Source organism: Bactrocera tryoni, chromosome 2 (assembly GCF_016617805.1).
Source record: "Bactrocera tryoni isolate S06 chromosome 2, CSIRO_BtryS06_freeze2, whole genome shotgun sequence".
NCBI lineage: Eukaryota > Metazoa > Arthropoda > Insecta > Diptera > Tephritidae > Bactrocera > Bactrocera tryoni.
Window position 1 is genome coordinate 12634443 of NC_052500.1, and position 23396 is coordinate 12657838.

A 23396-nucleotide genomic window follows, 5' to 3' on the forward strand; every position below is an offset into this window, starting at 1 on the left:
AATGGAGGTAGTATTTATTGGTACAGCATAGAACAGTATATGTATTAAGTTAAACAGTTGTGGTCAAATTTGACCCGGACTAAAAAAAAACATAATTTTTACTTATTTCAATGCCAATATTTTTTATCTTTTTCACTGTCGGAAAACTTAATAAATTTATAAATATATAGTTCTTTAGAAATAGTCCAAAATTTTGCCAATATAAGACTTTTTGCAATTTTGACCGAGAAAAAGTCATAAAAAGGAAGTTCACTCCTTGATCGAAAAAAAAATCGAAAAGGAATTTTATTTTTTGATCTAAAAATTAACGTTTGATTATACTATGTTAATACTTTAGGGTTAAAACTAATTTTATCCGACGGTATGACTGGTTTAATAGCATACAAGGACCTACTTATTATTCAGCTTCACTTATAAGTCATGCAAAGTTTCGAAATTTTTTTCAAAAATCTTGTTGTTCCATGATCTAGACTAGAAAATACACTTATTAGCAGCGTATAGTTTTGAAATTTTTTTTAAAACGCTGACTCTCTAACAGCTCTCACTCGTTACCAGCAACTGCCTACTCGAAAACGCGTCAGGCAAGCAAACTCGTCTCCAACCTAATCACTTACCACAAAGTGTAAGGAAGCCTCTATAAGAAAAGAAAAAAATGTGGCACAAAAGTCTAAAAATATACGAGGTCCAAAGAAATGTCCATATGATGGCTTTGTACTGAATACAAGCGCTGTAGTGATTGTACGCACAGCTGCTTTTATAAATAGTAACGAAGCCTGCCACTTTTTATTAATAAAATAGCAAGAAAAAAACGTTATATGCTGCTCCACAAACTTTTAACAACTTTGCAAAGCCTTCTTAAGCACCATATACATACATATGCACACGCATATCAGCGCCTTACGCGGGAAAAAAGCAGAGCGACCTGAAGACGCCACACACACACGCATATCCTAACGCATACACCTTCAAATGTAGTCAGTGCGATGTATTGTGCCTTGACACACATACATATAATAATACATATGTACGCGTGTAGGTGCAGGGCAGCTGTGGCTTTGCTGTGCGCCAGTGCGTATACGTTACCTCATTTCTTTCTTACGCGCACCGCCTTTGCCCATTTAATATAGTTTACGTTGCAATGCTTTGCTGCTTTTGCTGTGCGCTCACAAGAAGTTGTTATTGCTTCTTAACTACTTTTTTATTGTGCACATTTTTTTTGTAGCTTCTTTGTAATTTAGTTGGTATTTTTACTGTTGTGTTGCACACATATTCATTTGAGGATATTATAAGCCCTTTTCTACTTGCAATTGCTTCACTTTGTTATTGCGAGTTAGTTGCTGTAATATGGTAGAGATTTTGCAGCAAAAGCTGGAGGAAGCTCTTCGTTTTCTGCCTGCTTTCTGTGCGGTCTTCGTGGATGCGGACTTTGTTATAAAAGATGTGCTGCTTCTTACTCTACCCTGATCTGCAAGTATTGAGCATGCCAGCGTGACAAGCTAAATCGATTTAGCTGGGTTCGCTTTTTTGTTCATCTGTTCCTCTGGCTTTATATACGACAACTACTCCCTCATTTTTTGAGACATCGATCTGAAATTTTGCGCACGTCCTTTTTTTCAAAATGAGCTGCTCTTTTGCTGAAATCACCGATATCGGTTGACTATAGCATATAGCTGTCATACAAACAGATGGACGAAGATATAGTTCCTGTGTGGAAATCTTTTTTATTTGATAAGATACATTCATCAAATTTAGCACACTTGATTGTCCAAGATAGTGTTATAATCTCCGCTCGTATCGTTCAGATCGAACTACTACAGCGTGTAGCTATAAAACAAAGTGAATGATCGGAATCAAGAGCTTGTAGGGAAAACTTTTTATTTTGTCAAGATATATTCACGACATTTGGCATTGTTTATTGTCTAGTACAATAGTGTAATCTCCAAAAAAATTGCTAAGATCGGACCACTTTAACATATAGCTGCCATACAAACTGAACAATCCAAACTAAGTTCTTGTATGAACAACTTTTTTATTTGACAAGATATCTTCATAAGATTTGGCATGGAGTTTTGCCTGAGGCCATGGTGCATTTCCCGAAGAAAATTTTAAAATCGGACCACTATAGCATATAGCTGCCGTACAAACGGAACGTTCGGAATGAAGTGCTTGTATGAACAACTTTTTTATTTGACGAGATATCTTCACGAGATTTGGCGTAAATTATTCTCCTAGACAACATTACGATATCTGCAAAAATTGTTCAGATCGGTTCACTATAGATTATAGCTGCCATACAAACTGACTCACAAAATCAAGGTAAAGAACATTTTATATACTTTTAAACCGCAAGAAATGCACCTGTGAAGGGCATTATTGCTTCGTTATAGCCGAAGTTAACAGATTTTTCTTATTTCATACACATTTTAGTTTCAGTTTGCATATATTTGTTATAACCCATTTTACGATTTCTTTGCTCAGTTTTTCGCTTAAATCATACCCTGTCGGTAGTCCACACTCAATTACGTTTTCTTTGTGAAATATCTCTCCAATAATATTCGCTTTAGTTTCGCCTTATTCGCATGTTGCTTGCCAAGTTTCTGCTTGCCAGTTGATAAAAGTAGTAAATCAGCAGTTTGTTAAGCAGCCAGCTGTTAGGCTCAAAGTATTTCATGCCATTTGCCTTATCACCATTACAGAAATGAGCTGGCATGAAACCATTTCTACAACTGCTGTAATTTTTTCGACTTCTTTTATGCAATAGAGCTAATAGAGGCCCCAAAACAGTTGTTGTGTTTGTTGTAGTGACTTGTTTTTTCTGTTTTTTTTTTCTTCGCAGCGCCACACATTTGCCAAATCCACATTTGGCACTAACCGGCACTCTCTTTGCCACTTTATTTTTCACACTTCCTTTGTGTATTACTAGGTATAATGCTCACTTGCCACACTTGTGACCTTTGCCACATATGTTGCACACATTAGCAGCATTAAATAGCTAGTTTGCTGTGGATTGCCAGATATTTGCTTACTTTTGCTTGGCCTTTGGTGGAATTTTCGGCTATTTTCAATTTCCATTTCATTTGAAGTGAATTTTGGCAGCGGTTGCAACAGCTGTGACTTACAATTTTTAATAAGTATTAACACCAGGTGGCGTTCGAGCAATATCGAAGGTGAGTTTAATAATGCTAAAATTTACTAAGAAGGATTTTTAAGCTGTTTCAAGCCGGTTGAATGAGATAGTACGGAAGTCGAGCCATTCAGCTGCACTTCAATTTGGAAAAATTTGATTGTTTTGCCTACTTTCAGGAGTACTAGTGAATTAGTTAAGTCGCACACCTGTTATAAGTCAAAAAACGCAATCTTCTTTATTAATATTAGCTGAGTGAAAGTTAAAGTAAAGAGCAGACTAAATTCATAAAAATTGTATGCAAGCAATTTTCGGTTGATTAGAGTTGATTGAGAGTGCACTTTGCCTAACTTTGGGCGTGTGGAACGCTATTTAATTAGGAGAACTGTATTTACTTGTAGCGACATTTCCTAAAGTCATCGAGAAAGACAAGAGACAATGACGACTGGCAATTGCCCGAACTATTTCCCTAACCTCACTTAATACACCTTGATATGCGCATTGCTATTTGCCTTAGCCGCAATCATTTGCTGTCAATCGCTGCGTTGAACGCAGTTGCATGCGACAAACCAATGAAAGAGCAGCCGGCAAATGCAATTGAAAAGAAGTAAGAAACGCTTGTTGTCATTAGCAAAAACGCATTTCAATTCAGTACTAGCCACACGAATAAACAATGTAAGCTCCTGACCACTGATGACTTCAAATAATCGAACTAATCAAACGAGCTGAAAAGAAAGAGGGAGGAAAGAGAGTGAGAGGTAATGTGGCAGGCAGAGTGCTGCAGATAGATGAATCACAGTGGTGTTTGGGCTAGAAAATATATATTTTCCATATAAAAACTTAAATTTGAATAATGTAGAGCTTCTAAAGCCATATTAGTAAAGTGGCGATCATTTAGAGCTTATCAATAATTGGGCAGCTTGTATAAAGTGCATTCAACCAAAACTGCTCGAAATATATCCTTCTAAAGCGTTTAGTGTAACAAGAAATCATTTTTAACAAAAAGGAAGCATACATTTAGGGATAATTTAGAGCTTTTCAAGAAAATGACAGTTCTGGGTGTAGGAAAACTTGAATAATATGCATTCAACTGAAACTGCTCGAAGTATATCCTCTTTCATGCCTTCAGTCTAAGAAGAAATAACTTTTAACAAAAAGTAAGCATACATTTAGGGTAGAAAATTTTCAAGAAGTTGCCAATTATATATTTAGAAAAGCTTTGAAATTATTCAACGAAAACGGTATGAAATATAAAAATGTGAGTGTTTAAAATAACAAAAACTCGCTGTTTCACAAAATTGAAGCATATAGTTAGGGTTGAAATTTTTCGGGAAATTTTCAATTCAATAATCAGAAAAGCTTTTGAAATGATTCAACTAAAATGGTACAAAATATAAACATTTTAAGTGTTTAATATAACAAAAAATCACATTTTCACAAAATTAAAGCATACACTTAGGGTTGAAAATTTTTTTTTTTAATTTTTGACGAATTTTTGGGGTATGTTTTTTCTTGATACATATAAAATCGAATACATAAAAAATCTCTTTTTCACAAAATTGAAGCATACATTTAGGGTTGAAAATACTAAATCTGCTTTTTAACATTTTGTCCAATTTGTAGGTGTATATTTTTTCTTGGCACATATAAAATCGAAGCGTTGCAGCCAGTTCCTTCAATTCGTCTAATAAAAAATATAAAAATAATTCATAAGTCGCACCACTGTGAGTTGCTCATACGCCCGGTGGCCGTAAAATAAACCACAGAAAAACCAAAGGATAATACACTGTTGGATAAAGGTGTAGAACAGACACATATATTTCCACATACACTTGGATTGTATATATGTGTGTGTTTGAGTGGACATGCATACTGGTGTGAACATGTACTTATTTGTGTGTGTGAGTTTGGGGAAACCGTCGACCACTTAAAGTCAATTGTGGTGTGAACGCATATGACCTATGACCCCCTGACGGCCCCTCACCCACTGGCTGCTTTCTATGTAAGTCAAACGCTTAAGTGTGAAGATGGTGCTGAGGGTGGGGCATTGCAAGTATATTTTGAGAAGGTGGAAGTGCAGTTGGAGCACTTTTATGCACTCGACACTTTAATGACACACGCGGGGCTAAAGTAATCAACGTTAATGCTGCTTTGCCAGCAACGTGGTTTATTGCCACTCGAACGGGTTGATTGGTATTTGAGTATCGTCACAGACGCACACATGCACATAATGTTTGGGTGTGTGTGTGTGTGTGTACTGCAGTGCGGGAGCAAAAGCGTTAAACAAACACGTAATGATGTTCGAAACGAAAGAGTTGAAGAGTTGAAAAGAAAAGTTAAAGGCGAACGAGTGCGACGCTTAAAGGATGTTGTTAGCCACTTTGTTGATAAACTTAGGTGCAACAGTGGTACTCCAGTGGGCGCATCGATGGGGGTGCGAGTGTGGTTGGGTGAGTGGGGAAGTGCATGCAACATGTGTGTATATGCATAGGTTTGAATGGAATGCTACAAGGTTGACCGGTGGATTGGTGTGTGCAACAGAATGTTTGAAATATATGTGGTATGATTCAGTGCTCAAAGGAAGAAGAAAAAGAGGTTTAAGATAAGGAGGGTGGAAGCGAATTCGCTTACTTGAAATACTCGCTGTTGGAAGTATATGATATAACAAGAAATCTGAAAACAATATATAAATCAAAAAATAAACTTTTGACATGGAAAATAATTTTCGAAGTTTCTATGATCTAGAAGGCGTACTTTTTAAAACTATCCAATATGCCTTTTTTAATTTTCGAACTTTGAGGTAAAAAGCGCTGCAGTAATTAATAAGAAAATAGGACAACAAAGACCTTTATTTGCGCTATAGGGGCTTGACTTGGAGTAGCTAGCATCAAATTTCTTCTAAGTACTTGGTAAATTAGGACCGACACCTCTGCGAGCGTGTATGTAGGTTATTGTCAGAGATGTTGGCTGTTGGTTGTTGTCCCGGGTTTAGTCTCGAGATCACTTTTTGTTGACTTGTCACACTTTCATTGAGCCTTCTTTGCTTCTGAGGTAAGCTTGTCTTGTTTGACATATTCTAAAGTTTTGGTTTCACGAACTATTTTGAAATTTCATTAAATTCTCAGCCATGATTTTGTGCCAGATTGAGTGATTTGTACCAGATTAAGTGATTTAGACCAGTTTGAGGTATTTGTACTAGATGGAGTGGGTTGTTGTCTCGACTAATGCTGCATGACTGTACGAGGTGTAAGTGATCAGCAGCGAGAAGTGGTTAAAATTATAAGCTGTTACATACACACATATGTACTTGGGAAGAAAAGAAAAACGAATAAAAAATTCCATAATTGTGGAGGAGGATAAGGTTTTGTAAGAAATATGAAACTTTTAAGAAAAATTGCAACTTATAACGGCTTGTGGTAACTCAAAAATATAAAAAAAAAATGAAAATTGAAAATGAAAAACCAACATAGCATTTGAGTAGGGAGGTACGTAGAAGGTATGTAAATAAGTATTGTATGAACACAATCTTTCCACTTACCTATTCAAGCCATCGATGCAGACACCGAAAACGCAAGGATTACTGAGGCAAGCGAACCCAGCTTGACCGCAGCCGAATGCAGCCAACAGGCAGAGCACGGGCAACAACCAAACAAAACCGTTTGTAATGCTGCTGCCGTTGTTGTTGTTGTTCATTTCACTGCTGGACGCATACTTTGACGAACGACAGCAGACGAAGTCTTCAACAGTGACGAGCGCTTGCTCCAGAAGTGTAGACCATCGAGCGCCAGCGGCACGTGTTGTTGTTGTGTTGGTTGTTGTTGGTAAAGCTGCAGGTGCGTAGGTGTTTGTAAGTATGGTAGACGTCTTTGTTGGAGTCAACGAACTGGCAGGTGCCAGAGCGGCGGCGGAGTTCGCTTCAGCGGCGTTCGGACTTGCGATAGCCGCTTCCAAAGATTTTCGTGTTCTCTTCGTATTGGCAACGATTGCTGCATTTACCTTTGGCGACGTAGTCAATTTGATTGAAACTGGCTGTGAGCTGGCTTTGATTTCTGTTTTGGTTGTTGTTGCTGCTGCTTTCGTTGCAATTTGACACTGCGAAGCTTCGGCGGCGGAGAGTGTTGCCTCAAATTCGGTCTTATCAGCTGCCGCTGCCGCTCCGTATGCAGACGGAGTTTGACTCCATTTGCTTTGCTGTTGTTGCATGTCGCGCTCTGCTTGCAGCTGCCCACCCGCTACTTGGCGCTCACTATGGCACTTCTGCTGCAACGCCGAGTGTGTTGCAAGCTTATATTTCATGTTGTTGCATAACTCTCTGCTAGCAGTGCCTCGGCGCTGCACTTGCTGTAACCCTGTATTTGTCGCCGGCGGTGCATTGCCCTCGCTTAGCTGCACAGCGCTTCGTTGGTACTTGCCACACGCCGGCATTTGGTTGGCGTTGACTGTGGCTGGCAGGCAGCTTGCTTGTCGCCTGCCAATATTCTCATTACTTATCGTTAACATTGCACTTGCACAATTGACGCAGCTCAGGGATTTACTGCTGACGTTTTCGCTTCGTCGCTGATCGTCGTCGCCGCTGCTGTCGCTCAGCCGGTTAACGTCGACGTTGCAGCGTGTCATATCAATGTTGCTGTAAAGAATTGTGTCACTATTTTTGTTGTTGCTGCTGCTTGTTCGCGCATTATCCACTGACGTCATGGCAACAGCGCTCGGCATTTTGCTTGGCGCGGTGGCACCTGCAGTGCCAGTCGCTCCGTGCGTCCGGCTTGTGTGCGCGCTGCTACGCGTCGTCTGTCGTTGCTTTGTTGTTGGCGCTGTTGGCAAGCGTCGCTTTTTGGTCATCTTCCTTTAAATTATCTCAAGTAATTCGCATTAAGGTCCGGCACACAATGCTGCTTTCAGTTGCAACTAAGAAGATGCGTGCGTCTCAGCGCCCAGCTCAATCTACTTTTTTATATAACTGTTGTTTTTGCGCTCGCTGTCGCACTACTTATCAGTTGCGTCCGTTATTTATGTCCTCCACTGGCACTGCTTTTTGTGTGTGTCCTTGTTTTTGCTGCGCGTTGCCTCGCCCCACGGTCGATATTGATTGATTATGCTCTGCTGTTGCCCCCGTTGCTGTTGCTGTTGCTGTTGTAGCTCTTTCAGCTGCTGTTGCAATAGCAATATATCTGCTTGTTCTACTCCGGCCGCCCGCTCTGTGGCGCCCGGTCTTCGGCCACTTTAATGTGCTGCTGGTGTTGTTGCCACACAATTCCTTGTTGCCACAGTGTCGTTTATCTTTGTAGCGTGTTTCTTTTCGCTTTCCTCGCAGTTTTTGCTAGTGCTAGTGTTGTTGTTGTCGCTTTGGCAATGCTGTCGCACAATCCGCTTAAGTGTTTTATTAACTTTTATCGTTTGCGTAAATTGTTTATTACCCTTTCGGGATACTCTGCGCGCTCTCGAGTTTTTGTTGCGCCCTGTTTTTGCTGTTGTTTTCTTTCCCACTATGAACACTATATTGAACTGCTTGTTAGCGTTTTCTTTGCTACGCTCGTATTTGTAGTTTCTCTGATATTGTTTTGTTACTCTTCGCCTCTCGCCTTTCTATCGCCGCACGCTTTGATTACTCATCGTCCTTGTGCTGGCAACATCAAAAGGATTTGCATTTTCGTTTATTACGTTTCGGCAAACAGGGCTGACTTCGCTCTGCAAATAAATGAGATTGAAATGATGCAATTCTGTATGCTTTGTTGTTGTAGTTAAAAAATATTCAAAGATTTTCAATGTATCTTCATATATACATATTTAGTGAGAGATAGTAGGAGTCAAAAGAATTCTGGAGAATCATAAATAACAACAACAATTTATATCTTGTTACCATAAATGAGAAGAGTAGCTTCATTAGAAAAAAAAATTTAGGAAATTTTCTCACTTGAGTGAATCTTGTGAGCACATTGAGAGAGATTCAGAGGTAGGGATTGCGAGAAAAAAGATGTATAAAGAAAGAGTGGCAGGGATCGGGAGAAAGAAAGAAGGTGAGAGAGAGAGAGAGAGTGTTATAAAAATTTATCTTTTGAGTGATCCTTGTAAGCGCATTAAGCGCTCGCTGAACATTACTGAACCATTCCGAAAGTCAATATCATTTTACAACCTTTACTAACTACTGACGACAATGTGCGTGCCGCGTCCATCTCTATTTTATCTTAGCTGACCGACGACATATTGGACTAAGCTATTAGGTGTTTCGCAAAAGGTCACGTTAGGTTAGGTGAATATGCTGATTTCTCTTCGATTCGAATAATCCCACTTGGACAGCAACAGACGCTGGCCGATTGAGATGCCCAGAACTCCTAGGTATGAAGCAAAAAGACCATCACATATCGACAAAACGCCTAGAGGCTGGCACAAATTTACTGAGGCGGCTGATATCAATTCCAGCCAATTCGCCGGGTTCGTAAAAAATATGGCAAACACGATGCTCCACCTTAGTCTGCTGAAAGCTAGCTAGTGGAGGAGAAATTGTGTAGATGTTTCCATCTTATCTTACCCATTGCAACTTTGACAAGCTGTCTCCTCCAAACTCTTTAGTCTCAGCGCTGAGCCAATGAGACAGTGTCCAGTTAGGACACCTATCATTGGGGAGATGTGATACTTGTTAAGAACTAGCAATTTCTCAAGTGCTGAGTGCTAACCAACGCTTGCTAAGCGTGATCCAGGCCGCGAATGCACGAAGACAGAGGAATCCCAAAAAAATAGCACTTTTGAATAGTTTTTGACTTTGCTACGGTTTTGTAAAAGCAAATTACAACTTTTGGTGAGAGATCCAACAGCTTTTCAAAATTTCATTAACAATAATATAAGGCACCCAATGCGCGTACACTATCTTCAACAGTAAGCTGCCATGACAGATTTCTATCAAGGATGAAGGCCAAGTATTTCACTTTTTCGACAGGTTGAAGTCGAGAGTCACCCCGAGGGAAGTATAAAGTCGGAGGCGATTTTCGCATAAAGACTGGACATAATGTGCTTACGTCTTTGTGGGTCCTCGCGAGGTCAATCCATTATCGGAGAATGACAACTTGGTGCAGTTTTGACAGGGTGACATTATTCTCCTTTAGTTTTATGAAAATGCTGTTATTACTCTTATTCGGCAAGCCCTACAGGGGAGTGATAAATATTAAACGACTTTTTCGTGTGGCAAAGTGTGGAAGCCACAAATGTTGGTCCCTGCTACATTTTTCAATTTTCGATGACTCGTTCGAACATTTCAGTTTGTAACTGGCGTGACACGTGTGGTTTTGTTCCAAGGCCTGAATCGAAGCAGGATTGTCCACATAGACGTTAGACTTCATAGAAAAAAGTCTAACGATGTGATATCAGACGATCTTGGTGGCAAATAGGCCGGCGCAAAACGTGAAATTATCTTCTCACCGATGTGCTCTCTCAATAAATAAATTAATTGATGAGATGTGTGGGAAGTGGCGCCGTCTTGTTGAAACCAAATCATTTTTGAGGAAACATGGACCGATGAGTCCACCGCCCCACAAGCGCTTTTAAGCTCCAATAGCCAGATAAAACTAGTCTAGAAAATGCTCGAACACTTTTTACAGGCATTGGTGGTTTGATGGCAGGCAACAAGGGAAAAAACTCTTCTCTTTTAATTACTTTTTTCACAACGAAACATGGGTTGGACTGCTGCGAATTTCCGCCAAAAATACAAATTATTTTGTTTCGCAAACTTCTCGTAAAATTCTGTGCCAGCTGCGAATCAGTGAAAAAAATTAAAAAAAAAAAAACATGATTCTAAACACTAATAAACTGTGTTTTTGTTGCAAGCAACTCAAACTCAGAGTTGTCAGCGTTTTACTAGTGATAACGAGCATAGAAAGTTTGTGCGCGCGATGGCGGCCTGAGGGCAAAAGTTACGCGTTGACAAGATAAATGGCGATTTGACAATATGACCGGAAGGAGACAACAACGACATGCAGCAGCAGTACAAATCCACAGTAATTTGGATTACAACCACACTCATACACACGCGCACACGCTCAAAAACAGGCTACAACTGCTTTGTAATGCTGGTGACGAGCGCGTGAATTTCAGTACTTCGGTGCAGCAATGGCTTCTGGAGGACAGCGGACAATGTTGTCAATAAGTTGGGCAGTATTGGCATTAACAACCTGATAAGTTGAGGAGAGGGCAAACGTTTGTGATAGAAACAGTAAAATGGCGGGATATTTGCAGAAAAGGCTTCTTTAACGAATGTTTTTTGAACTAAAATATGTGTTTAGGATTAGTAACGAAGAGCATAATATTTATATTAATCAAAGAGTTGTCGGCCCATAATTCGGGCCTCTTTTTACGAATAGCTTAAATGATGTATAACACTCAAATAATATTCCTTGTTGACAGTTTGTCGATCGGAAGGAATTCGGAGTGCATTATATCGCGACAATCGAGAAAAACTGTCAACACAATCTTGATTTGTAATCTGCTTTGAAGTATTTTACTCGGCTACGGCTCACCTTTGCCACGATATTCGGTCGATTGATCGTCTGTTTTGGGGTCGTATGCATAGATGCAAGACTTATCGTCAGTAATGATACGTTTCAAGATATTCTGGTAGTCGGAAAGTATTGTTTCACTAATGCGATGCAGTTTTCCGGAAAAATTACATGATTTTGGAACCAATAGTGCTTTCACTTTTCTTAGGCCCAAATAATCTTTCTCCGCTATTCCAACGGTCCCAGTAAGATGTTGATCATTAGTTAATGCTGATGACCGTCCTGGACGACATACAGAGGAGGGATATATGGATGAGATAGGTCGCTTGTGAAGAGGCACAGTGAGCTTGGTTACGGATGGGTCGCTAGGAGATTTGGTTAGAGAGGGAGTTTTCTGAAAGGTATTCTCCGTCAATCTCAGCTTCAGCTACCTGACCACTCTAGTTATTTTCAGGCCCAAGTGACTTCTTCCAAGGAAGCAGTAGACATATTGCTAGGAAGTGCATCCTCTTGCAGTGAGGTCAGTACCCACACCGAGAGCAGAGCGGCAATTTTAAGGCTAAGCTTGCTAACTGAGCGTTCAAAGCTAGTCAAGAAGTGTATGTCTTCATTAGCATCAAGAAACTACATCATCAGATTCGTTTGAGTGCCTGGGTACGGCAGAATGGCTGGAAATTGCAAAACCGAACAGCTGTCCACAGCGGAATGGTAGCGAGTTTGATCTACCTGGTATTTTGCGATCTAGCACAGAACCAATGGACCTCGAGTGCGCTTAGCAGGCGGAAATTGCCGCAGTACTAGAGATTGTGGTCATTGTCCATTGGCATTCATGTACTAAGGCTAAAAATCTTATCGGACGCTAGCAAAAACTGATATTAGTCTTCTCAACAAAGGCTTCAAGCGCTTTGTTGAGTTATGAGAGCTTTGTGAACAATTTTATTGGAGTTCTAGGTACCACACCGAAGCTATAAGTTCTCAAGTTAGATCCTTGCTAGACTTTATCTCTTAACCTAATCTAATCTTTCCTTTGCAAGAAGCTCCTCATTTGACGTAATCGCTTATATCCCACTATAGGATATGGCTGCAATCCAAAGTGATCGATGATATTTTTTACTCAGAAATTTCGCTTATATAATTTAAATATATTTACATTTCCATAAAAAATTCATATCGACACACAGAGCTTTAAGCTCTGGTAAACTCATCAATCTTGCATGGCATCTATGGTTTTCTTGTTGTTTTTATTGCAAATTTGTATTCGCTGTCAAAAAATTTAATTCAACTTCTTCCCAACAAAGTAGAAAATTTATTGATTTCACGGCACGCCACACAATTTCGACGCTCCCTCAAGCCTGACCAAAGGAGAGGAATAAGTAAATCAAAAACAAAAGCAAAATAAATGAACGATAAAACTTAAATTGAAAAATAAAAGGAATGGAGCAGCGAAAAGCCACAAAAGAAATATTTTTGCAGCGAAGACGAGACACCGAGGGACAATCGCATCAACGCAGCTGATCCACAAGCTACCGCAGCTACCCCATCTACCATAGCTGCATGAAATCGAAGGCCGCAGCGCGTCACAAAAGCCCGAAAGAGCCAGCAGTGGCTTGAAATATTGAGGGGAGATCTATGTGCATCAGTTGTGCATGTGTGTGTGTTTGTGCGCGTTCCTTTGGAATTTTTGAATTTTTCGAACCCGTTCCTACATCCTTCCGACCATTCGATAACTCGCTCACACGCCAGCTGCACGTATGATTTACGATTTTAATTTTTGTCATGAGAAGATTTGATGCAGCCACAGCTGCTCCTGCTCCTCGTCGACTTTGCTTGGTTGCGGTTTCGGCACATTGCCCCGAAAAACAATTCTCATCGGTCTTTGTGTTGATGTCCTTCGAAGAGATCTTCAGCTTTGCATGAATTATTTGTCAACAGCATGGCGGGTGGCCTTGACGTCAATGAAGCTGGCAATGCTGGCAAACCGTTGCGGATGATAGGTCAGAACGCTTGAATAACTCGCAGCAGGGTGGCGTTTAACTATATATAGATGTATGTAAATTCTCGTAGTGGGTTTTGTGCAGTAAATTCTTCGCCTTGTAGTAGTATCTGTGAGAATTGCAGACTTAGCTTGAACAAGAAATTGCTTTATTATATACTCTGTAATTAAGTTCAGCAAGTGAGGGGGTGTTAAGAGTCAAACTGCTTCTTTGAACATGGCATATCTGAAGCTCTGATTCATAACAGATTTATTAGGTCTAAGGCTTGATTAATTAAATTTCAAGGCGGCTTTTTTTATATCATAGAGTTTGGTCGATGGAGAATATTTTTTTACTTGGTCCTCTTTAAACTGTTTACATATTAAGACGGAGATCACTATCTGGGATAGAGTTTGCAGATATTCATTTGCTTAATTTTTTTCACTTGGTGGCAACTCTATTTAAAAATATTTCTAGATTCAAAACTTTGGAGGTTTTCTTAAATCGCTACGTTTGGTAAAAATTTTAAATATTATTTTCGATTTTGCTTATCAAATAAATGGCAACTCTCGATATAATTTTAATTAAAATCGCTTCGATTTGTTTCTATAAGTTTTTTTTTTACTTTTCCGCTGGAATAGAGTTTTGTAATATTCCGCTAACCTTAGATTTTTACTGGGTGGCAACTCTATTTAAAAATATTTCTAAACTCCAAATTTTGAAGGTCTTATTACCCGATACATTCGGCGAAAATTTCGATATATAATTTCAAAAATTTTATTTGTTTCAACTTTTCAATAATATGGCAACTTTATGTCGATATAGTTTTTAATAAAATCTCCTCCAATTGTATGTATAGGACTGTTTTTTACGTCTTCGCTTGTAATAAATTTGTGTAATATTCATTTTATACAAAATTTTTTTCTATTCTAAAATATTTTTAAAGTCAAAGTTTTCAGAGGTTTTCTTAAACCCCTACGTTTGGCGAAAAATTCAAATATTTTACATACATACATATTTTACTTTTCAATAAGCTGGCAATCCTATGTCGATATAATTTTTAGCAATGTTTTCTTGTATTCTTTTTTAAAGCTTCCTCTTACGTCTTTCGCTGGCATACTTGTTTATAATACATATTTGTTTTACCTTCAAATTTTTTGCTTGGTGACAACTCCATTCTGAAATACATGTCTAAATTATTTATTGATAGGTTTGTGCTGTTTCAATGGCTTGTGTAGGAGGAGAGTAGCTATCCTGTATCCGAAAATCCATATTCCAGGCACTAATATGGAAGATAGAGTTTCCTATAATTGTAACAGAGTCCTATATTTCAATTCTTGTGAAAAGCTAAACATAGTAACCCGAACCACGACTTCTAAGGAAATAGGTGTGGTCGTGCTCGCGCTGCGCCAACTAAACAAGTAGCTCTCGTATATATTTTTAGGATCTACATATACATATATAAAGTATATATCACAGTTCTAGTAAATGCCCCAGTAAGGCAAAATGCATACCGTTATGTTCTACTACCACATATGTAGTTTTGTATATGGTAGTATGGGCAGCCATGAATGCTTTCCTCTCTGTAGTGGCACTCCGTATTTGTTGACAATGGAAAGCAAGTCAAAGACCACAAAATGAAGTAACATGCGGTTTAATTGTTCTTTTATGTCCTTTCTTCCCCTTGTACACTTATATTCTTATTGTGGTTTTATTATGTGTACTCTGATTGTTTGTTATTGTGTTTTGTTGCTGTGTTTTTTTTTCTTGCATTTGCGCTTTGGTCAACGCAAGCAAGGCGACAGCAAAAACTCATGGACTAAGTGGTGACCTGCCGCAGCAGCTTTGTGTGTGTGTGTATGGCTTTGAGTGTATTTGCGTGTGCCTTTGAGTGTGTGCGTTTGAGTATTTATACAAATGTTTTTGTATGTATATGCTTATAAACATTTCAATTTAGAATAAATTGAATGATGCAGCTTTTAGGAAATTGTCCCTGTGCTTTCATATACAGTTGCATAACAAATTTATTTATTTCACTATGCATGTGTATGTGTTAGTGTGTGTGGATTCGTAAATGCTTTGGTATTTTTGCAAGCTATTCTCCATGCACTTACTCCATTTTACAGTTAGTTGTGAGGCACATTGAAGTGTTACATGTGTCAGGGAGAGTGAAATGTGCCAAGCGCAAAGGTCTCCGGAATTCACAGAACACACACAAACACATGCATAAATGCACACACACACATGCATAAATACACATACATACATATTTGAATATTTTTTAAAAAGTCACAGACAAAAGCAACATTTCTATATTTCTAAAAATATTTTGCTCTCATTTTCTGTTTCTCAAATTAGCAGAAACAACATTTGCTTGCCAAAATCAAAACAACCGTTATATATGTAAACTGTATACAAATTCAGTTGGCTTTATAATCTACGCTGCCCAAAATCACCTTCCGCACAGCAATCAAAAATTTAGGTGCTGGTTACCAAGCGTTATTACCACATATCATCAGCAGCTTGGCCAGCTCCATTGTTGTTGCTGTGCGTGAGGCAGTTGCTCTGTATGTGTGTGTGTGTATATCAAAAGCTTTACTCACTGTTCGGAAAATCTGAAATTTTGTCCAATTGTTACAGTTAATATAGTGACCTATTTTGTGTTGTGGTAGTGTGTACCCCCCAAAATGCGTCATGGCGTCATGAAAGGACCTGCCAGTTTGAAGTGCCTGGTTGTATTGAATGAGCGAACGAATGAGTGATGATGGTAAACAATGACAGGGTGTTATGTAATAATGTGTGTACATGTGCGAGTTTACTTTGTTAAGTTTATTGTTGTATATAAGTGTATTGTAGGTTATGTAAGTGCCTTGTAGTGTGTTGCAAAAGTAAAGGTACCACAGGTTAATTTATTGTTTTTTTTGTCAATTTCTGTTTTCATGGAAAAAATTCGTTCAATAATTCCTGCTCCATTTTTCTGGATTCATAGAACAAGAATCGATTTCTGGATGCATCATATCGATAAAATGTTATCGAAATAAAATAACTTTTTCGTTATCCAGAACAACACTCTATGAGTTTTCGTCGTACCAAATATTGAAAACATGTTAAAGGAATATAATAACTTTTTTACAACACATCGATAAGTTGTCTCGATGAATAATATCGATAACATGCTTTCTAAATATAATAACTTTTTTGGAGTTGTATAAAAGTAATCGATAAGTTTTATGGACGCATCAAATCGATAACATATTATCGCAATATCTTTATTTTTTTCCAGAACAATAATCGATATGTTTCCTTGATGCATTATATCGATAACATGTTATCGAAATAATGTAATTATAAAATAACTTTTTCGATTTTTAGAACAACATTTGCTAAATTTTCTTCATACATCATATCGATAACATGTTATCGAAATATAATAATGTTTTTCTTGAACAGCAATCGATAAATTTTCTTGATGTCGATCATGACGTTAACGAAATATAATAACTGTATTTTTTATTTATCGATATTTTTATTTTTTTTATCGACATAAAATAAGAAATATTATATGAAGAAATTAGGTATACAAATTGGTTATATTAACTTAATTGAAGAAAATTTACGATCGACAAGCTTTCAAGAAAGTGTCCAGACTTCATAAAAATCAACTGCAGTATATTTTCTGTTTTTACCAAAACTCGTTACTTGTTAAATTAATCGATAACTTTACTTAAAAAATTAATCATATGTAAATAGCTTAACCCTTTTTACCATCGATATGCTTTCACAAATTTTCGCATATTTAACATAACTTTATTTCACAATTTTCCAAAAATGGATTACTTGTGAAATTTATCGATAATTTGATTAAAATAATTCGTAACGAAACAATATTTATTTATTTTCTATTGTATGTGAGCAACCAAAAACGAGGATTAAATAATGAGCTTTGAACTTTACTAAGACTTTTAACATTTTAACATATAATCGATAAATTTTAACGATATATTTTATCTATAAGAAATATGGATTAATTTGGTTATTAAATTTCTTGTTGAAATGTTTGATGGAACGGTGGAAGGTTACAATTTCATTACACATATAAATGTATCTATTATCGATATATCTTATTGGTAAAGTATATCGATATACACATATTTTAAGTTGAAACTGACTATTTTTCAGAAAAAATGTATCTATATATATCTCTTTTTACCATATATATTTATCGATATATATAATCGGTAAAATATAATGATATAAGTATATCTTAAAGTGAAAAAAAATTACAATTCTATTAAAAATTTATTATAAGTCTTTCTTTAACCGTATTTATCTATTTATCGAAGATACATATATCGGTAAAATACATATATCGACAGATATTTTCAAATTGAATTTGAAGGAAAAAATTACACAACCATTTAAATTATGTATATCCACGAGAGCATACTAAATTTATCGAAATATGTCGATGGTAAAAAATATCGATATAAAGTTTTCGGTATAAATTTATCGATAAAAATTTAATTTATATTTTCACATTACCAACGCCATATATAAGCTGCTAAAAAAAATTATTCTGCAAACAGAGTCTACTATCGAAATCTTAAGAAAATCAATTTTTTTTTAAATTAATCGCAAATTTTTCATAAGATATATCTATATTCACATACGATATAATAATCAAGAAAAAATTAAATTGGTGATTGAGTTTCCACCATAAACTCACAACCAATATACATTTTCTTTAACTCCTGTTGGCGCTTAGGACCAAAAACCGTTACTATTTCAGAAATCTCAAAAAAATTTACTTGAATTTCGCCAGGGTTGCCAACTTTGGTAATCAGTGCAATTTCCGAAATTTAAACAAAAAGCTTTCTTCTATTCAAAAAGAACCTACAATCTCTCAACTTCAACTTCAAGACAAACCAACAAAAAAGTGGCAGTGAACAACAAAAACGCTGCTTCGTGACGTCAACAAATGAGAGCAACTTCTTCAACTTCACTGCACTTTCGGTGTCTTAGAAGTTTGCGCTACAACCATTAATAGTGCAGCGAGTATAATAAAGCAGCGTTACGCTCAATTTACGCTCAACCACCTGCGGCTGACATAACGGCAACGGTGGCAACAACAATTTGCAAGCAAATCCTTAGGTATTTAAGCAAAAATGGTCAAATTTATTATGCTTACTAGAGTATTAAGCACAAAAATGGCCTAATGGACGTGGCACATACATATATTTGTTTATATATACGTGCATATATACATATATACAAATTTAGGTACAAAGAAACAGTAACTAAGAGAGCAGAGGCCATGGTCCGGGGTAGCACTTTGGGAAAATCATTAATTTGTACATGGCATTTCACCACAAACCACAGATGGTAATGAAACAAAATGCTGGAAACAGTCGAAGTAAAGGAAATGTGTAAGGATTACTTTGAAAATGAAGAGGTAGTAGTAGAAGGAAGAAAGAGGGTGAGTGAGATTAATAACGATTTTAATTTGGAGCACTTGTGCTTTTGTGTATTTGTTATTTGTGTGCATTCATAACTAAAACACAGGTGTAAATTGACAGAATATAAATACCGTTTTATAAGAGGGCAGGCTCATAAGAGAGTATTTTTAAAGGCACTCTCGATTAAATCGAGACAAATTTTAAAGAAAGTGAAATATAATGATAAGGTAATCGACGCTGCCCATAGACAAAAGTGATGAGAGAGGGTGAGAGTGGTAAAATGAGAGAATTCTACAAAAAAGAGAAAGAGAGATAAGCCTTTTTTCTTAAGGGAAAAGAGAGAGAGAACAGACTTTTTTATTTAGGGAAACGAGCAAATAGTTAGATGGCAAAGAGCGTAGAGTGAAGATTACAGATTAAGACCATATTGATTTAGCCATGTTCGTCCGTCTGTTTGTATATATTCGAACCGGTCTCCCAGTTTTTGAGAAAACGGTCTCAAATTTTGCACACGATCTGCTCTCTCCAAGAAACTGCTAATTTGTCGAAAAGGTCGATATCGGATCACTACAGCGTATAGCCTCCATATAAACTGAATGATCGGAATCAAGTGATTGCAGGGAGAGCTTCTGCATGTTGCGGGATATCTTCATGAAATTTCTTATGGATTATTGCCTAAAGCAACTATGCAATCTCCGAAGAAATTCTTCAGTTTGGAAGACTATAACATATACTTGCCATATAAACTGAACGAACGGAGTCAAGTCCTTGTTTGGGCAATTATTTTATTTGATGAGATATCTTCGCGATATTTGGCATGTGTTTTCGTTCAACTTTTCGCTATAATCCCCAAATTTATTGTTCAGATCGGATCACTATACCTTATAGCTGCCATTCAAAATGATCCATAAAAATTAGAATAAATATATTTGTATACCTTTTTATGCTAAAATTGCATCTGTAAAGGGTATTATAGCATATAATGTTTTTTCTTGTTTACATATATGTTTCAATATTTGAAAAATATTAGAAAAGATGTGGGAGGATTGTTTTTCTAACTCAAAATCCCTCCAGAGACGTTGCTTCTTTATCTTTTTTTTGGAAAATATACGCCCTGACTGTACTGATTTAACAAGCAGGCCTCGTAAATATTAAATGTGACAAAAATAATGGAATATTCTAAACTACATACACAAATTTGAGCCTTTGTTGACACGCGCTCAGCTGAGTATACAATCTAAATACGATCTAAATCACCTGAGAATCCAGTGTAATAAATGTTGAAAATCCCACGCAATCATTTCCATTCAAACACTAATACCGTTGAATTAAATTAATGGTCAGCTGCGCCTCGAATGAGCAACTGCCGCAAATGACGACGTCAGTTGTGTCTGACGTGCGACGCTTGGGGACACAAATCAACACATCGTCAAGCCGAGTTGACGCCGCTGGCACTTTGGCAGCAAAATGCTAAGCAAATGTGCACACTGTTGTTGTTGTACAACCATCAGCAGCAATAAATGCGGCTGCAGCGTCGAGCTACCTGAAGAAGTGCGCACCTGAGCGCCAACACATAAACACCCACGACATACAATGTCGTTAATCAAATACACATACAGACACATATAAACATAGCGACACATATTCAGCGTTGCATTAACGGCGTGCGCATTGAACATGAGGCTATTAAGTAATTTATGATAGCTTTAGCACCGCTGCTGCCACACAAGGCGCGGAGTAGCGCATAGCATAGGTAAGTGTTGGCATACTTTTAGGCGCGCGGGCGCACGCTCGCACACAATACAAGCCACAAATGACGACAATAAAGAGCAATTTACGTAAATGCATACAACGAGGCACAGACAATGTGAGCACTTAAGCGGAGTGTAGTGAAGTTGGAGCAGCGTACTCGTTGCGGCAGCGTAAAGGGGGAGTAAGATTGGAAATGAATAAGTGTGTGTGTGTGTGAAGGCGCTGAATTTTTCTGTGTCAACTTTCAAAAGACTGTCACCACGAAACTTATCAAAATAAAGTGAAACATTTGAAAGGTCATAAATGCGCAGAGCAACAACCAGACAACTGCTAAAATTGCTTACGGACTACACCCGAGCCACACACAAACACACACTCAGTAATTTTATATTCCAAAAGAATTTAGTTGAATCAATTAATTTAACTGTCATTGCTGACAGGCAGTCTCTGAAGGCTTGTTACCCTAGCAGTTTGGCCTACTTTCAGGCGCAGCGGCGCGCTAATGGCCGTCTAAAGGGATTTGTAGTTGCCAGCAGTTGACAAATGCATAGAAAATTAAACATGTGTGTGTTTATCTAAATATGCAACACGACAATACCAGCTTTAACTCGTTTGAAGAGCTAAACTACATTTTTTCCATATTTTTTTAACTTTTAATAATTTTTTCTCGATTTTTTTTGTTTTTTTACGCCCATACATAATTGCGTTCGCGTGCTGTCCCAACATATGAGCTTACATTTACTCTAATCCATTTTAATAAGCGCTTGCCAGTGAGCAGATAATTCGTTTTGATAGGAAAATTGCGGTGTTAAGCTGGATTTAATTTGATAGACATTGCTTTAAGTGGTTGTTGTGATTTACAGAGCAAATAAATAGTAATTGGAATGTTTGAATTAATGTATATATTCACTCTGAGTCAGAAGGATCTCGCAGTGTCACAAGTTTTGGTTGTTGACTAGCGTTTGATGGATGACCTCACTGGAGGTTAAACACTAGTTAGAAGACACTGAGAAAGTAAGCCACTTCCAATCGAAAGAGATAGGAGAAAGTGTACACTGTAAGCTCATCGGTTGAAACTGCACTGTATGCATATGATGTATGCTCTGCATCTAGTGCTACTTTGATGGCAGCCACTTCTGCTTGAAAGACGTTACAATGGTCTGTTAGTCTGAAACAGAGTTAATGGAGGGCTCGCGACAGCAGACTCCACGACCCACTCTTCCTTCTAACTTCAATCCATCCATGGAAAAGATCTCTGCGTCCCTTCTCCAACGGCTTCGTGCCGCCCACAAACCAAACTCCTCGCAGATGTGATGTGTGAGTTGATAAGGAACCGCGAAATGAAGGTTCTGCGATGCAGTGATGTAGATTATAAGGAATGCAATCGAAACAGTTGAGCATTTCAGTATGGAAGCGGCTAGTTAGTTACTTGGATATTGAATTCGGTGGTTTGAAAGGATGGTTTTACTATGTGTTTGATAGGAGTTGATAGGAAGGTTTCTACTATGAGAAGTACTTCGTTGGACTGTCTCTTAATTCGGAGCTGCTGTACAGTTCAAGATTGAATCGCCTCTAGCGATTTTCCAGAAGCGGCCAATAGAAGATGAATTGTGTTGCATCAGAACAACATTAAGCTATAATACATATCGACAGTGCGGCTAACACTAGTGGCCCTAGACAAAGTAGGATATTTCTACCAGCCAAAGTCAGCTAGTCAATACGGGGGGGTCAGCCCTGCCACAAAAAAGATGTGTCAATAAGGCAAATGCAGTGTCCAGTTTATGCGCCATTAGAGTGACCTGTGAGTTTAAAATGGTTTCTCATGAAGAGACCAGTATCATTTCTGGTCATATGCTTCCAGATTTAATGGCATCAGAGCTAAGTAGAGTCTAACAAAAATCTAAAGCTACGAGCGAAAAAAGGAGCGACAAGCGAGCCTCGATGAGCGGCAAAGACAATCAGATGCGGCAGAAAAAGGAAGATGGACGCACAGACTCATGAAGAACGTACCAGCCTGAATTGAGAGAGAACATGGGTAGACAGACTTTTATCTAACACAATTTTCGACGAGCCATGACTATCAGATTGAACATATTTTTTGTCGCCATTGCGGCCACAACAAAAAATATGTTCACTGTGCACCAGTGCTGATGAAAACGCGAAGCATATCTTTTTCTCCTGCTCGGGATATGTAGTAGGGAGAACTACCATGCGACGAATGACAAACCAAAAGATGCCCGACAACATTATAAGTCGCATGCTGCAATCAAAGTTGGTATGGGCGAAAATAAAGGAGTGGGCGGCAATAGCGATCCAAGAACTCAGTATAAAAGAACGGCAGTTGAGAATCTTAAGACTAGCTGAATACTCCCGCAGGGAGCTTATGAAGAGGCATTCTTTCCCAGCTTGCTTAACGGCGGTGCCGCAGGTTCATAGACAAGCTAAAGCAGCCGGAGTTAAGGGTTTAGTACATTGGCGTACTGTTCCTTCCTCCCGAAAGGGTATATCTTTTAACGTGCATGCTGCCTTTTCACAGCGGCAGCATCTTTAGAATATTCCCATTCCGAAACCAAAAAAATAAAAAACGTCAGAAACTCCGGCAGCTTAG

At 38.0% G+C, this 23396-nt stretch overlaps 2 protein-coding genes across 7 annotated transcripts in view; one reads left to right on the forward strand and one right to left on the reverse strand.

Moving 5' to 3' along the window:
- LOC120767392 (protein eyes shut) overlaps positions 1–23396 on the reverse strand; it is a 147627-nt gene that overhangs the window by 84961 nt on the left and 39270 nt on the right. For all 3 annotated transcript variants that reach the window (XM_040093407.1, XM_040093406.1, XM_040093405.1), the window contains exon 2: positions 6663–8809. In XM_040093407.1, the coding sequence (XP_039949341.1) occupies positions 6663–7963 (1301 nt within the window). In that variant the 5' untranslated portion in view covers positions 7964–8809. The remainder of the gene's footprint in view (positions 1–6662; positions 8810–23396) is intronic.
- Positions 1–23396, forward strand: part of LOC120767393 — a 156647-nt gene that overhangs the window by 82655 nt on the left and 50596 nt on the right. The window lies entirely within an intron of this gene.